This window comes from Python bivittatus, unplaced genomic scaffold (genome assembly GCF_059951505.1).
Source record: "Python bivittatus isolate LINGU-HERP-01145 unplaced genomic scaffold, Pbiv_v1 ctg000020_np1212, whole genome shotgun sequence".
Lineage (NCBI taxonomy): Eukaryota > Metazoa > Chordata > Lepidosauria > Squamata > Pythonidae > Python > Python bivittatus.
In genome coordinates, this window is record NW_028277030.1 from 57,209,691 (window position 1) to 57,226,408 (window position 16,718).

At 39.7% G+C, this 16,718-nt stretch overlaps 2 protein-coding genes and 1 long non-coding RNA gene across 3 annotated transcripts in view; 1 reads left to right on the forward strand and 2 right to left on the reverse strand.

Annotated features, from left to right (window-relative positions):
- POPDC1 (popeye domain cAMP effector 1) overlaps positions 1-3,014 on the reverse strand; it is a 30,651-nt gene extending 27,637 nt beyond the window's left edge. The window contains exon 1 of the mRNA XM_007425558.3: positions 2,876-3,014. The gene's annotated coding sequence lies outside the window, so the exon portion shown is untranslated. The remainder of the gene's footprint in view (positions 1-2,875) is intronic.
- LOC148217062 (uncharacterized) lies at positions 1-10,211 on the forward strand. Its single transcript, XR_015795823.1, has 2 exons — positions 1-2,545; positions 5,895-10,211. It is a non-coding gene; the product is annotated as an uncharacterized LOC148217062 (long non-coding RNA).
- POPDC3 (popeye domain cAMP effector 3) overlaps positions 2,876-16,718 on the reverse strand; it is a 27,739-nt gene continuing 13,896 nt past the window's right edge. The window contains exons 4-5 of the mRNA XM_007425559.4: positions 3,374-14,653; positions 2,876-3,099 (exon numbers count right to left, since the gene is read on the reverse strand). Coding sequence (XP_007425621.1) covers positions 14,345-14,653 — 309 coding nt within the window. The 3' untranslated portion in view covers positions 2,876-3,099; positions 3,374-14,344. The remainder of the gene's footprint in view (positions 3,100-3,373; positions 14,654-16,718) is intronic.

Below are 16,718 nucleotides of genomic sequence, written 5' to 3' on the forward strand. Positions count from 1 at the left end.
TGCCAGATTGCACTTGCAGCATGACTCAATAGCCCTCTTTTTGCAAGAGGGCTGAAAGGGGACAATATCCTGAGAGCTTGAAATGTTACACATGGAACAAGTTGAAAAATGTCTGTGTCTTCACTTAATTTTTTTTTTAAAAATAAAACCAACTCTTGTATTTATCAGAGCTAGCTCAATCGTGACAAACTGTGTGCTCTTATCTATGTCATTCTGCATACGTGAAGTGTGTTCAGCAAAGTAATGGGTATAGCTTTGGCACTCAAGTAACTGTTAGCAGAGAATACTTAAAATAAAGTTAGAGTTCTCTTATCTCTCCCACACCTATCCAACTGCCATGTAGCTGTGACATTAAGCAGCACTACTAAATATAGTACCTATTGCAATGCTGAATAGCAGATAAGAAGCAAAAGACTACACAATTTTTTGACAGCCAAGTTTTAAGGGCAACAAAAAAAATTACTTAATTTTCAAACATAACATAATTATGGGTAATCTATCTGACTCCTCAGAAAACTGTCCACTTATGAATATCAGCAAGGGGATTCAATATACATCTAGTCTATGATATATGTCCTAGTCAAAAATTAGATATTTTTTCTATACTGTATGCAATAAATTTGATAGTGATTTTCTCAAAAATTCTTTAGTTTGTGCATCCACAAACATGCATATGTGACTTGCATTCAACTTATGCTGAATATTTAGGTAACATTCTATTAGAATGCAGAATTCACTACTGTCTGTATTTTGTCTTGCATTACTTTTCTCATACACAATGCAGATTTGTTTTTGATGGACAACAGCTTCAGTTGGAAAAAAAGTATTACTGAACTTCACAGCAATTCCTTGAATGTTTGGAAAAATTCTGAAGTTGAGTGGGAAATAACCATAGGCTGGGGGTAGGAGATACAGTGGATCTTTCTCTACATGTGTAGAATGCTATTTTCAAACAGAAACTAAAAAAGGATGATTTTAGTCGGGAAAATGTCTTACAGAAGAAAGTTGAACCTACCCAATGAAGCTGCTAGACAACTGCAAAACTCCCTGAGTCTGTTCTAAAGGAAGAACCCACAACCTCAGAAGTCAATCCACCCAGATACTGTGCATTTCTACTTTGGCCCTTACGTCCAGAAAAAAATAAATACAACATGACCTACTTCACACTATGCCTGGGTTCATGATATTAAGCTGTAATGGGGCGCCATGCAACGGTTTAACCAGATCTATGTAGCCAGACAGTAATAATGTTTAAGTTAAGTGCCTTAGATACATTTCTACTATGCAAATAGATGGTTTATTTTAAGGTGTTATTCTGGAAGTGAAACAAAAAGAAGAGATAACAAGTGAACTTTCAGCATCATGAAATATTGATCCCCAACCTGACAGATATACTGGCAGTTTTATTTATTTATTTTATTAACTTTATTACAGTCAATTAGACCAGTACAATTATACTGGCAGTTAGAAAAATTCCCACTGGATACCATACAGGTAGTCCGCAGGTTAAGAATGGCCTGGTTACAGACGACCCATAGTTCGGGTCGACGGAGTCTTATTGTAGCAGAATTTGAGTTTAAATACACAGTGATTGGAGTTAAATACACAATGGTTCAAGTTCATTACACAATACTACTTATACAGTATTATACAATAATACTATTCCAGCTTACCAACAAATTCGATTTAAGGACAAAATCGAATGGGAACAGAACGCGTTCTTAAACTGGGGACTACCTGTAGTTTGTTTTATATCAGTGGGGTCTTGGTTACTCAGAGCATATGTCCTTGTGAATAACTGGCTAATTCTATACAAAAAACGTAATCTGCATTTTTTTTCTTTTTCTTTTTCTTGATATGATACAACAACATTATCCAAGATTTTGTTAAAATTGTATGATATATGTGTGTGCATTTGTCTTTGGGCATATATACTTCAATGTGCATTTTAATGTATGTTTGGCAAAATTATGTTATGTTTGTATGTGTGCACGTGTGCATTTTCAAGTCAGACTTGAAGTTTTCTTGGAAACATTTTCAGAAGAGGATTGCCACTGCCTTGTGGCCCAAAGTCACCCACCTACTTACATGCCTAAAGCAGGGCTAGAGTTCACAGTCTCAGCCTGGTGCCTTAACCACCACACCAAACCAGACCTCTCAAAAAATATTATTTCACAATATTCATTCTAAATGTATGGGGGAGGGATATTACTTGAGATATATACATTGATAAATATAGTATATTTATAAGTTAATAAATCTTGTATTTAGAACATATTGCCCACATAAGCAGTGAAACAGGATAACAGGGAAGGACATCATATTCCTCTAAGCAACTGCAGGAATCTTGGGGGGGGGGGTAATAATTGGAAGGGAGCGAATAAGGCCATATCTGGGCTGCCAATTCATTGCAGGCTTTCATCAGACACACACACACACACGCACACACACACACACACAAAATATTCAAGCCTCTCCCAACATGGATACAGATTGCAAAAGGCTGCACTTTTTCCTTCTCTCAGAAAATTACTCCAGCTTCAAGGTAATAATAAGCCTAGATGATGGGGTTGTATGGCTTGTGCATACGGCTGAACAATGACAGCAAGTTATCTGCACATACTGAGCCAGGCCTGGGCAAGGCTTTGGTTAGCCTTGCCTTCTCTTTCAGGCATCAAGGCTCATGCAAAGGGTCCTGTGCGATGGCACAGGGATGATTGAGTACCTGAGCATGCTAAGATAAGGCTCAGTTCTTAGAGGAGCAAGAAGAGGACAGTATTTGTATTGCTTTTTGAATTTTGACTTCAGCACTCTGGACGACAAGAGGTTAGGACATCTCTAGTATAAAAGCAGGTGGGCCTGGAAAGGGACTCACCTAAGGATCCTCTGTAATTTGCTTTGGGGTCTTTGGAATGAAGGAGCTGTCTCCGAGCTCCTGCGAACTGAACTTCTCCACTCCACTCGCCCACGGGTCCTTAGCGTGAGTCGCTGCAGCTCTTCCTCGAGTCTCGACGTGAGAATCCAGTGAGGACGGCACAGAGGGCATGCACCAAGGGTAGGCGAAGGCACGCAGCGGGCGAGGCGAACGAAGTATCAGCTCTGGGAAGCAGGGCGCCCGCGTTAAAGGCTGTACCTAGCCCGAACTCCGCGAGCTCCAAACGCGCACCCCGCCCAGATTTGCCCGGGAGTCTTCCCTCCCCCACCGCCTAAAGGCGGCTCGGGGGTAGCGCGGGTTGCGGAAAACGTCGCCGAGCCCTGCGCGCCCGCCCAGCTGCCCCAATTCTGCGTACTCAAGCTGACCGGCCCCGCAGCCCGATCTGGCTGCCCCGGGATCCTCTCCTCCTGCTTCGCTCCTCTTGGCTCCCAGCCTTACCTGTCCGCGCCCCCGCTGTCCAGGCGCCTTCTCCAGAGTTTCTGTGCCCTAAGGTGGCTGCCAGCCCCGGCGCGCTCCTCAGGGAGCGCCCTGTCGCTCCGCTGCGCCTGCTAGAGGGGCCTGCGGGAAGTGCTCGCCATCCGCGGAGCGGAGGTTTTGACTAAAATAGGCATCGAGCAGCCGCCACCAGCAACTCGCGGGCGGCGCCAGCTCCCTCCCAACGCCTGCAGCCCTCCGAAACAAACGGCGTGCGAGAGCGCGCAGGCGCTTCTTTGGTGCACACAGCTCTTCCCGTCGCACCCGCGTAAAAGTTCGGCTGCTGGACGGTGGGGCTCGGCTGTCCGTAGGGGTGGGTGGGGGACGCGGTCGAAAACAGCGCTTGGTGCTCGCCAGCCTCCGCTGAAGCTACTCTGAAAATCGCGACAGCAGGATTAAGCGCCTGAGGAGCAGCGTTAGGGCTCTGCGAACTTTCTTCCGAATTATTGGAAGAAACGCTTCTGGGAATGTTGAGAGCACCACGGCACCCCTCCGCTGCTCATTGAAGCAGCCGGCCCAAAACTAAGGGCCTACAGCTTAGGGCTTCACCGTCTGAAGGAGCTTCTCCAATTTTCAGGGTTTTTTTATTTGTTACAGGTTTATTGCGATTTGATACATGAGAGTCTCTTAAATTGAGCCCTCACATGACCCTCATTAATTGAGGTTTGATTTGCTTCTACAAGCATTCTCGAATTTTGTTCAAAGAGGGCTCTTCCTCACTCCATCATGGGTTTGTAATGCGTCTTGGTGGTATTCTTGCCAAGTTCAGTTGTAGCAGTCTGATATTCTATTAACACTTCCCAAATAGAGCCTCTACAGCTTCCCCTGCCTTAGGGCCTCGCCAAGTCTAAATCCAGCCCTGCTTGCACGGGCTTCTGCAAGAAAAAAATGCAACTGCTGTAAAGTGTCATTCATTTAATGAACCAGTCTTGGAAATCAGCTGCATCTTTTGGGCAGGTTGGCTGGGAAGTCTGAGAAAAGATTGGCTGCTGCTTTCATGAACAATAGAGTCTCGCTGTGCTCCCGCAGGTCTGAAGCACTTCTTCCCAATTAGAGCAAATGCACAGTCCTAGTAACAGGATCTTTCTTCTTCCCATGTGTAGGCAAATGCACACGCACACATACATCTGGGATTGAACACCAGAGGGAATCCATACCAGGTAGGCCTGGGCACTCCACTTCAGATAAATGAATGAATTAAATTAACATGTTTACCCAGAACCAGGATATTCTGATCTAAAGACTAAAAATGCAAGAGGAGGATTTGGTTAAGAAAAGGGATGATGTAGCAGTAAAAGATGAAAAAGCAAGTCTGACCCAAGGCCTTTAGGTGTCTAAGGTGAACAGATAAAAATACTCTCCTTCACTCCATACCTAGGGGTGCAAAGATCAGATGATTGCTAGTTTTCGGTATCTCTTTACTCTAGCCATCATCCAAATAGTTGCAGCCCAGGTCTGGTAGCCCTCTCATACACAAAGCCAAAAGGTAAGCTATTTTGGCATGAGAGATAAAATAAATCATTAAAAATGATTGCCCTTTCATGACTTCACAGATCTGCTGGCTGAGAAAGCTGCCTCACTTTACCCAATGTTAGGCCTCACTAGTGCAGTAGGATTGAATTCTCCTTAAAGGCCCAATTAATGCTCTCCAAAAGGTCCTTGCCACTTACTTACTAGGTTCTTATATCTCACTTAGCCATGCTTTGCTTAATGATGTTCAGCATTAAATGTTATGATGTGAATATGTGCAAGATGCTAAACCATACATTTTGGTTTATAGAACAATGGCTTGGTACAGACCAATACTGAGCCATAAATCAAACCAACCGCAGTTGACTTAACACTACTGATGACCAAATTTCACATCTCTTACAAACAGAAGATACATCTTCTAACCCCTTTTTCTGAACCCTTTTCTAACACAGACTCCAGAGTTACCTCATATACAAGAAAATACAGGTAGTGTAATGCAAGGGGGAATATGAAGAGGTACTGTAACTGCATCACTCATTGCATACAGTTCATTTATCTTTTGAAAACATGGTATTTCATATAATTTCCTGCAGCCTCAGCCTCCAGAAGATTGGGGGGCAGCCTTTTTCTCAATTTAGCCTACTTCAAGGAATTGTTGTTAACTGAAAATGGTGGAACCCATAACCATACATTTATTGAAAGAATGTGGAATGTTTAGAATCCATATAATCAAGTTCCAAAGCTCTCTTATTTACAGTATATGTATGTAGGTTACCCAAACAAATTTAAACTATTTTTGTTCTTGTTCGTGCTTCACAATTGAGCCATATGGAGAGGATTGTCATGAAGATTTATGTGACAGAGCCTGAAGTCTCCATGCTTTTAATGCACAAAATTATTATTTTCTGAAAGCATAAGTTAAGAGGTTTTAGTGCATCCTACAAACAATAAATATTAATTTGGGTCTGTTAATTTACCTCCAACTTAAAATTCCTGTTTATCTACTTCACAGTTTAAACAAGAATAGTTATCACTTGTCACAGTCCTGGGAACAATGGACACAATCCATTGGCTGTCATCTCCGATGATGTGAGAAATAAGTTGTTCTACTGTATTTCCTGCTCCTGACAGGCCACTGGTAAGGTTGTATATTAAATTCATTTATCATTTTCAATTTCCCTTCTTCAGTGTGAAAGCTAGCAAAGCTGTTTCATAATTATTCTAGAGAAATTACAAATCTTTTTCAGATTCCCATCTTAAATTCATTTGCAGAACACATCTGCCACCTTTCCAAATTCTCTTCAGCTTAAGAAAATTCTCTTCCTGCTGGAAAAAACTACTACATGGAGTGGAAGTATGTGTACCATAGAGCTCAAATCACACATAAATAGATCAGATTTCCCCAAAAGAAGGAAAACTACCAACAGAAAAGAATAAAAGTAGTTCAGGGTTGAACTGTGGAGTCCTTGGTGCTCTCTGAGCTTGGTTGTTTGCTTGCAGACATTGCATTACCCGACTAGGTAACATCATCAGTACTAGTGAGTGTGGGGTTTGCTCCTTGTTTATATACAGTAGCTTGCCCTGCCACTGTTGGTGGAGGTGTGGTTTTCTCCTTGATTAGAGTATTGTTTTCTGCCTGATTGTTTGTCTGATGTTAATCCCTGCTTATCTGGGTGTTGGCTGTTGGAGAGGATGTGTTCTGGTCTTTTTGTTTCCACCTTAGCTTTTTTATTGTCTCTTTTGAATGGTGTGTAAATGTGGCTTATCTCTATGTGTCTATGGATGGCTGATTTGTCCCAGTGCCAAGCTTCCAGGAATTCCCTAGTGTTTTTGGATTTAGCTTGGTCTGGGATGCTCAGTTTCCCAGCTGAAACTATGGTTGAGTCTGTCCATGTGTTGTGAGATTAAGGAGTTTTCATCATGTCTTCTGACTGCTAGTTGGTGTTCATGGATGCGTCCTGCTAGTCTCCTGCCTGTCTGTCCTACATAGTGGCTGTTATATTCCTTATACTGTATGTTGTAGATGACTCCTGTTTTGTCTTCTTGGGCTACTGGGTCTTTTGGTTTACTTAAGATGTTTCAGAGGGCTTTGGTTGGTTTGTGTGCTACGGTGATGCCGTGTGGTTGTAATAGTCTGTTGGTTGTTTCTGAGATATTTCTGATGTATGGCAGTGTTATCTTTTTCATAACTTGTGTTGGTTGTTCTGTAGTGGGTTGAGTGGTCAGGCATTTTTTGATAAAGCTGCGTGGGTATCCATTTTGTTGGAAGATGTTGTATAGGCGGTCTGTTTCCTTTTTCTGGTGTTCTGGGTTGCTGCAGCGCGTTTGTGCTCATCTGAATATTCTTACACAGCTCCTCTTATGGGATGTTGGGTTGTTACTTTGGTAATGGAGCACTTGGTTGGTGTGTGTTGTTTTTTTTGATAAACTTGTGTTTCTAACTGCCATCATTTCCTCTGCTGATGAAAATATCCAGGAAGGGTCGCATGTTGTTGTTTTCTTCCTTCCTTGTGAATTTTATTCCTTTGAAGATGTTGTTGATAGTTTCATGTGACTTCTGTAGTTCTTCCTTTTTTTATTATGACGAAGGTGTTATCTACCCACTGGATCCATACTTTTGGTTGTATGTGTTGGGAGTGCTATAGTTTCTAGATACTGCATTACAGTCTCTGCTATGAGTCCTTAGAGTGGTGATCCCATGGGTGTTCCTCTGATTTTGTCAGGTTCAGCCCAAAAAACTCCAAGAGACAATGCAAATACAGTTCTGTTGTGTTTATTAACTTCCACCTCAAGACAGATCCTCACCAGACTGAACCCAAGTTCCCAAGCCAGCCAGCCACAACACTGTGAATTCCTTACGGAGGTGCCAGCCTCATCTTCTTGAACTTCCCATGCTCCTGTTAGGGGCTAACAACACACTTATCTCCCTGAGCATGGCCTTCATAAGTCCATTCCATCACAGATTTGTTGGTATATTTGTCCATCAAACAGAAACCCACTACAGCACAACCAACGCAAGCTATGAAAAGGATCACACTGCCATACATCAGAAACATCTCAAAAACTACCAACAGACTATTACAACCACATGGCATCACTATAGCACACAAACCAACTAAAGCCCTCCAAAAACATCTTAAGTAAACCAAAAGACCCAGTAGCCCAAGAAGACAAAACAGGCTTCATCTACAAGAGCTACTATGTAGGACAGACAGGCAGAAGACTAGCAGAACGTATCCATGAACACCAACTAGCAGTCAGAAGACACGATGAAAACTTAATCTCACAACACATGGACAGACTCAACCATAGTTTCAGCTGGGAAACTGAGCATCCCAGACCAAGCTAAATCCCAAAACACTAGGGAATTCCTGGAAGCTTGGCACTGGGACAAATCAGCCATCCATAGACACATAGAGATAAGCCACATTTACACACCATTCAAAAGAGACAATAAAAAAGCTAAGGTGGAAACAAAAAGACCAGAACACATCCTCTCCAACAGCCAACACCCAGATAAGCAGGGATTAACATCAGACAAACAATCAGGCAGAAAACAATACCCTAATCAAGGAGCTACCAAGGAGAAAACAACATCCCCACCCACACTGGCAGGGCAAGCTACTGTATATAATCAGGGAGCAAACCCCACACTCACTAGCACTGATGATGTTACCTAGTCGGGTAATGCAATGTCTGCAAGCCAACAACCAAGCTCAGAGAGCACCAAGGACTCCACAGAAGGAAAGCTGTACACCAAATTGGCCAAGGTGCTTTTCTCTCCTGTGTTTTAAACAGTATGAGGAGAGATGAATTCTCACCAAAGTAAACGCGCAAACATAAAACCCACCAAAACCAGCTATGTGGGCCATGAGAAAAAGAAAATAATCAAAAACTTCCTTCAAAAATAGAGGGAATATCTTTGTTGCACCGACTGAAGCTTTGTAATAATTGCAAGCTTTTGAGTTTCTTAGAACTCCAAATCAGGCAAGACTGTTACAGGCTAGAAGAAAGGGATGGAAAGTGTGGTTGATCTCTGAACTACTGAATGTCCACACCCTATTACACTATTGCAGCCTGCACAGCCTCCAGAAATGCAAGTTGGGTTTTATTGGTATAGGGCAACAATGGCTTGCACACGGGGCTTTCTCAAAACTTGTTGGGAAGAAACAAGAGATGCAGAGTTCTCCATTTTGGAAAACACAAGTTCAGGTTAATGAAATAATTTCCATCCTTTGTGAGATACATAGATTCCATGACCAGTGGAAACAAAAGTCAGTTGGAGGTGATTTAAGTCACCAGTAAGGAACTTTCTGGGCCAAGGCAAATTGGGATTCTTATGTCATGGGCACACTGTTTAAATTATAAACCATCTTTTGCCACTGCTCTAAAGTCTTTGGTGTCATACAAATATCAGAGTCTACAGATGTCTTTTATATGGCTGTACAAAAGCTTTGACGAGAAGACAGAACTGCAAGGCGATTCAATCAATTTATTTCTTTGCATAGATTTGATGTCTGGATCTAATCAAGTGCATTTGAATCGGTTCAGTTATTTGAAGGTGACTTAGAGATTTGATAGACTTTCTGTCCTTGCGGAGTCCTAAACACTGCTGCAGCTTTCTTTCTATATATGGACTTAGTCGAATGGAGGTGTTGAATGGTGTGATCGGTCTTATTAGCAGCTGGCCAATGATTTTTATCACTTCTGCAAACCCCATCACAGCACTGAGGGAAGAAGGTTCTCTGCTTTTGTATCTCTCCCTTTTGTTAGGGATTAATTGCTTGTTCATTGCCTGAACAAGTTTGAAATAGTGTGCTTGCTGTTGGATGATTATGTATATCATACAGATGTTCCTTTATACCATAATAAATTAGGTACACAACAGTATTGAGGCACTTCTTAGATTTTTGAAAAAGCATTATACAGCAGCATCTTATTCCCAGAAGAGGCTAACATTACCAATCAGCCATGCCAACAAACCTACCAGCCCAGAAAAACATGTGGTCAATTGACAGTGGCTCTTCAGTCTTTAATAAGAGCGTGCTACTTAAACAGTTTTTGCAAGTTTTATTTTTAAGTTGGAGTAGAACATTTGCTACATTGGTTCAGCACTTCTCTAAAGGTGCTTTGCTTCAGAGGATGATGCCCTTCCTCATTCCTTCTATCTCTGCCTTAAAAGAGTACAGAATATTTCAAAAAAATTAGCACATTGAAATCCTGGAATCTATCCAGTTGAAGCATTAATTTTCTTTAAGCTGGCCACTACCATCTTGCTACGTTCATCCTGGTCTGCCTCAGAACGAACCACTGAAGACTTTCATAGTTACCCCTTATAGCCTGTCTTTACTGAATTGAAACCCTGGTTTTCTCCTTGGTAGTATCCCCACCAAAACTTAGGGCAAGCTACTTGATGAACAGGGAGCAAATCCCAAACTCACTCTCACTGATGTTACCTAATTGGGTAATGAAATATCTGCAAGCAATCAACCCAGCTCAGAGAGCACCAAGGATTCCACAGTTCAACCTTGAGCTACATGTATTATTTTCTATTAGATTCAAATCAAACTGAATCATGCTTTTCAAATCTTGAATTCAGACCAGATCTTGGCTGACTGATACACCCCTGGTTATTATCCATTTTTTCCATATCTCTCCTATTTGGCTATGTAACAAAATCTAGATTTTTTATACTCTTTCTTTAGATGTCTTCTAATATCTTAAAATGTATTATTACCATAGCTGCTTGTTTATATTTTCTATCAGTCCTTTTGTATTAAAATAATAATAAACTTTGAAGGTTTTATAAAAAAAGTAGAATATATGTATTTTAGAATAAGCATTAATGAATAGTAATCTGTTATTCACACACATTTAGTAATTATTCCTGTTTTCCCATTAATTATCAAAGCTTATAAAGATAACAGCAGGGGATGAAACTATTAAAATGTTAATCTACATCAGAGAGAATACAATAAATATTCATTGCATACCACGAATAACAATTTGTCTGCAGAAATGATCACTGTATCTCATTAACGCAAAGCCAACAAGTAACCATTTAAAAGTTCATCGTTACTGAAATGTTTATAGTTTTTTTGAGCGTGCTGCTTATCTTTTTTGTGCTGTCCTTTAATAAAAGATGAAAATATTAATTTACTTTATACAAAACACCAAATATGTAATTACACAGAACACAGTCTTTTTACTTAACTACTTTTCCTCACTAATGTGTCTGAATGTCTCTCTCTCCACAACCTCCTGGACCTGGGCAATTGCCACATTTTGCTGGGAACTATACAAACAGCCCTTGCTTGTCCATATGGCTCCATATCTATGCATGATAGATCCTTCTGCAGACCGATGCCTCCTATATGTGTATGCTAGATGGCAGTGACAGTACATTAGACATTCTTTGCAAACCATGAGAGTTTTATCTCAAAATTAAACAATTACATTTTAGAATCTTATATATGTATATATTTATGCATGGACAACAGAGTGGTTGCAGAACAGATATTTATAGGGTTGCTGAACATATACAGGCTTTTGTGTGTAAATTTACTACTAAACATGCCTGCAGGCACCAATATGTTTAATATATTTTTTCAAATTCCTAAAAACTATTTCTAAAACTGTCTGCCATTCCATATTATTTTATATACTTAATGTCAAACTATTCTGAAATGTTAAGAAAATATGTGTTTCTACTAAAATTTAAGTATTTGTAAGTATATATCTGTACAACACTGGACAAATACATTTAGCATAGAAAATATAAATTGTTTCCATTCTTTTAAAGCTTTTATATATAAATCACCATTGTCATTCTCTGAGCTCCCCTGAGTATAAGCAACAAAAATATAAGCTCGCTACTAATAGCTCACTCCAAATTCCTTGTGTTTCTTTGTTATCAGTTATTGCAATTACTCCTAATATAGTGTGATATATTAGTTTGATTTGACTTAATTCTCCTAGAATTTCAGTTTCTAGAAAGAAACTGTGTAGTGACAGTCCAGATGTAAATCCAAACTGGAATGGTAAAGCATCATTAGTAATCTACTAAATAAAATAAATGGGAAAACAAAACTGTGGTTAGCCAAGAATCAGACAGATCGAGAAAAGTGCTATTTCATTTCCAGATAACTAGATTCTGGGCTCAGTATGCTTTCATAGCATAAAATCTATTCCTCACATCTTTCTGGCTTTTGAACATGATTTTAAAAATAATGGAACTTGTCTTAGTTATTTCCTCCACAGGCGCAATAACATGATTCTAGAACCAATAGCCTACAGACCATTTCATCACATTTCAATAGTGGTTGCACACTGAGGAGTGGGGAAGTGAACATTCTGCTTCACTATTCCTAAGCATACAGAATCTTTGTATCAGTTAGACAGGAAAGAATATGCACCTTTCTTTCTTTAAAGAGAAGTTAACCTCAAGATGATACAGTACAGCTGATAAATAGTATTCAGTCCTGAAACATGGATAAGATTAAGCCATCTCCTATATAACGGTTATGTGTTTGCAATTGATTGCACTTTATTTTAAAGTTACAGTATTATTCTTCTAGTTGATTTTGCATGTAACATGGCATAATAAACTAGCATTGCTATCTAAAAAAATAAACATTGGCCAAGTTATGAAGAATGAGGGACTTTTCAATATTCCCAGAGCCTTGAATGAATCTAAAATCTCAGCTGGTGTTCTTGGTCGCAGCTGAGGCAACATGATTGAGATGTATACAGTTATGCATGGTGGGGATAAAGTGGACAAGGAGAAACTATTTTCCACTTCCCAAAATAGTAGAACCAGAGGTTGCTCAATGAAACTGACTCCTGGAAGAATCCAGATAGACAGAAGTAAAAAAAAAAAAAAAAAAAAAGGCATAATTAAACTTTGGAAGTGGTGCTGGCTACCAGCTTGGCTAGCTTTAAAAGAGTTGGACCAATTTATGGAAGTCATAGGATCAATGGCTATTAACCTTGATGGCAGTACAGCTGCCTCTGAGGCCATCTGCAGGAAGACTAGTGGGCTTTCTTGTACAGTTGGTTGACCACTGTGAAAACAGACTGCTGGACTAGATGGGCCAGCAGTCTGATCCAGCAGGGTAACTGCTTACGTTCTTACGTACCCTTCAAGTTCTTATCTCCTATGCTTCCTCTCTCTTTCTTGATGTACCAATAGGTTTCTAAAAAGTACAGAACCTAACTTATGAGGAGCAATACGTTAAAGCAGCTACCATACCCTTTCAACTCAAGTGCTGATCTCTCAACACCTGGAGTTAGGAACACTAAACCTTTCTAAAGTAACATCCAGCATTTCATTATTATGCGATAACCTCCTGAAGAATATAGATGCTTTGCCTAGATTCAAAACCTGAGATGAAAAACATGCTTATGACTCCTGTTATATGTAGATCTCAAACTCTTCCTCAAAGTAGTTGCAGATATAAGTAATATTGTGATTTATGGGGATTCCTAGATAGTTTCACATGTTCCTGGGCTGGCTCTGTTACATTGGAGCAAAGGAAAGGAGACTGATTGATTGGTTTATTTGTATACATGTGGGTTTTAGAGTTTTTATAATATGGTTGGTGCATTATTGCCTTTGTTTAAGTTCATTGGATTGGCAGTAGTTTAAGAATGCTTGGAAACTCCCCCCCCCTTTTTTTGACTAGGGGAAAACTCCCCCCAAAATATTTGCCCTATGGAAAACAATTTCTTTCCCATAACATTTCCACCTTTCTTAAAATATATGATGTTGCCATCAAGGTACTGCAGCTGCCCTGTGTGCTATTAGAATAATGGAACTTTTTTCTGCTACATAAATTGCAATATTTAAAGTGACTGATGCACTTTTTGAATTCAAAATAATATTTGTCTTTTGTTGTTGTACATCCAAAGCATTATTTTATGATAGAAAGGAAAAAAAGCTAAGTCTTCTTTCACACTTTATAGGTTGTTCAGTTCTTTTTGTCACAAGTGTCATCTTCTGTAAATCTGAAGGCCAAGTTTACGCATTGTAATTATGAACAAGTGAATCAAGATTCTTTTGAAAAGACGGCTTGCTTGTTGCTCTTCTCTATGATAAAATGGCTTGCATAATTCATGATGACAAGGAGGTCTTAATAAGCAGGAAGCAAAGCTCTATGCAAATGATGTTTTTGAAAACACAATAAAGGAAGTACAGTTACAAGTTGTATCAAATAATGATTCATATCAGTCCCTACTCTACTCCCAAAGTAATAAGACGAGCAGAACAAGTCAACAGAAATGAATCATAATGCACAATATATGTACAGTCTGCTGGTTCTAAACAGTGTGAGGAGTCACACTAGATTGTCTGCTTGAAAAGAAAAATGATTATTTTAAAAGTTGCCTTTATGAGAATCTTCACATGACACCACCACAGTATGTTTCATAATTTAATCCTGGCAGCAACAAGGCAAACTTCTGTCATTTTGTAGTAAGAGGTACATTGTTTTTAATATTATTGCTGTCTTGAATTGTTCTGACAGTGGTCTGCGGGTTGTTTTTTGGTGTATTAGGTACTGACACATGATAGAAATTTGGTAGGCGAATATCATATCGAAATCCTTTCCCTAGGCTCACTCTGTCATTCAATGCATAGAGTTTATCAGCAATATCATTTCCAATCAAGACTGAAAACAGACGTGAGATGAATCGGTGTTTTGCAAAGAGTAAATACAACTTTTTTCTCCTCCAGGCCACATAATGACAGTCTGTTTCTGCAGTAAGGGTTACCTGAAAGACATATTCCCAAGGGTGGGGAAAGGGAAAAAGAGAAAACAAGTTGATATTTTTATCATTATGATTGCTAAAAAAAACAAAAACAAAACCCTTCCTTTTCTCTTACACTACTCTCATAAATTGAAATTGTAAAATGGTTTCTTCCTGACTTTCATTCTAACTCTTGTCTACTTACTAGCATTTTCTTACTCTGGTCCAACTATATGTCTCTTACTGGATAAGTCATCCAAGTGTGCAAGCTGTCTATCTGTATTGTATTTCTTTTAAAGGCAAGATTATCCAGAAGAAGCATATCCTTAATTTGGGCATTCTGGTAAAAGGATGATAGTTCTGGTAAATGCAGAATTCATGGTGGATTTTACAGACATTTAGATTTAATAGATACCCCTTCCCCTCAAATGATCCATTAAAATGATATTTTATTGTGTTTGATCTACTTATATGCTACCAGAGAATAAGCCTCTGACATAAGGAACTAAAAATCCAAAATGTGAAAACAAGAGAAAGAGGAAGGAAATGCAAGCAGGGAAGAGTAAGGAAGAAAGATGCAATTTTTCCAGTTTCATCTACATGGATTAGTTACTTGATCAATCACTATAGAAATTCTCTCTGATCATATACCAAACACTGGCAGCAAAACACTGTTTAGGTACCTCATCTTTAGATTTTTATTCTATGCTTTGGGTTTTTTTCATTGGTAAATGTTTTAATTTTTCCTTGGCTCCCTTTACCTTTGCCTCTGTCCAATAACAAGTGCTACCTGTAGTCAGTGGACATTTCCCACCCTCTGCAGAATGGCATGGAGCTAAGTCCATGGGCCAAAGTCTTCCCAGACCAGGTAGTTTTTGAGTCTGAATCTAAAGGAATGTTCTCAGGAAGATTTTCTGGAAGACAGATTGAAGCATATGGTGCAACAAAGGGCAGATGGCCCTTTTCTCCCTTTCTTAAGCAGCAAAAATGAGTATCTGGTTCACCCATGTGAAAGGCTAACTTTTACATAGATCTTTCTAGTTATACAGGTAGTCCTCATTTAACGACCACAATTGGGACTGGAACCTAGGATGCTAAGTGATTTGGTTGTTAAGTGAATTATCATGTGACCAGACCTGATTGTACAACCTTTTTTGTGGCGGCTGTTAAGTGAATCACCATGGTCATTAAGTAAATCAATGGTTGTTAAGCGAATCACACAGTTGTTAAGTAAATCACGTGGTTCCCCATTCATTTTGCTTGCCAGATGCAGGCTGGGGAGGTTGCAAGTGTTGATCACATGACTCCGGGATGCTGTAACCGCCATGGTGCGAGCTGGTTGCCAAGCGCTTGGAATAGCGATCATGTGACCGCAGGGGCGCTGCAACAGTTGTAACTTCAGGCACCAGCTGTAAGTCATTTTTTTTAGTGCTGTCATAAGTTCGAACAGTCACTAAATGAACAGCTGTTAAGCAAAGACTACCTGTATACTGCTTCCTTCTCCATAACAAGATACACACAAATGAAAATTAAACATAATTAATATTAAAAAATCAGCAATTAAGCTTAAAAAAACTATAACCATTTTAATCCGCCTGAAGGATGACTGTATAAGTACACAAATGTTTATGAGAAAATATATTCAAACTCACCCAGAGAAAACCTAGGTGAACAGACTGAAGTTTAAAACTTTATGATAGTTAGCATCTGGAAAAGAGGATTCTAAAGAGTAGGTGCCACCCAAGAGAAGGGCCCCTTCCATGTAATTCCTGTATGACCATCTACAGGTCATGGTACAATTGATAAGCCTCCCCTTATAATCTTAGCCTGCTCCCAAATCAGTATAAGGAATAGTGGTCTACCAGCTAGCTCAATGACAATGAAGCCTCAGATGGTTTCATACACCTGTTAAATGGCACTGGGACAAAATACTGTTGTACCACACAACATACTGTAGCTGTGAGGGAAGAGAGGTATGGTCACTCATTTTGAATTTCTGGAAACATTCCTACAAATAAGAAGGGAACTACTATAAAACAATGACCCCATACCCTCAACTCCTGGAGTCGATTCACCATTTTATAAACTT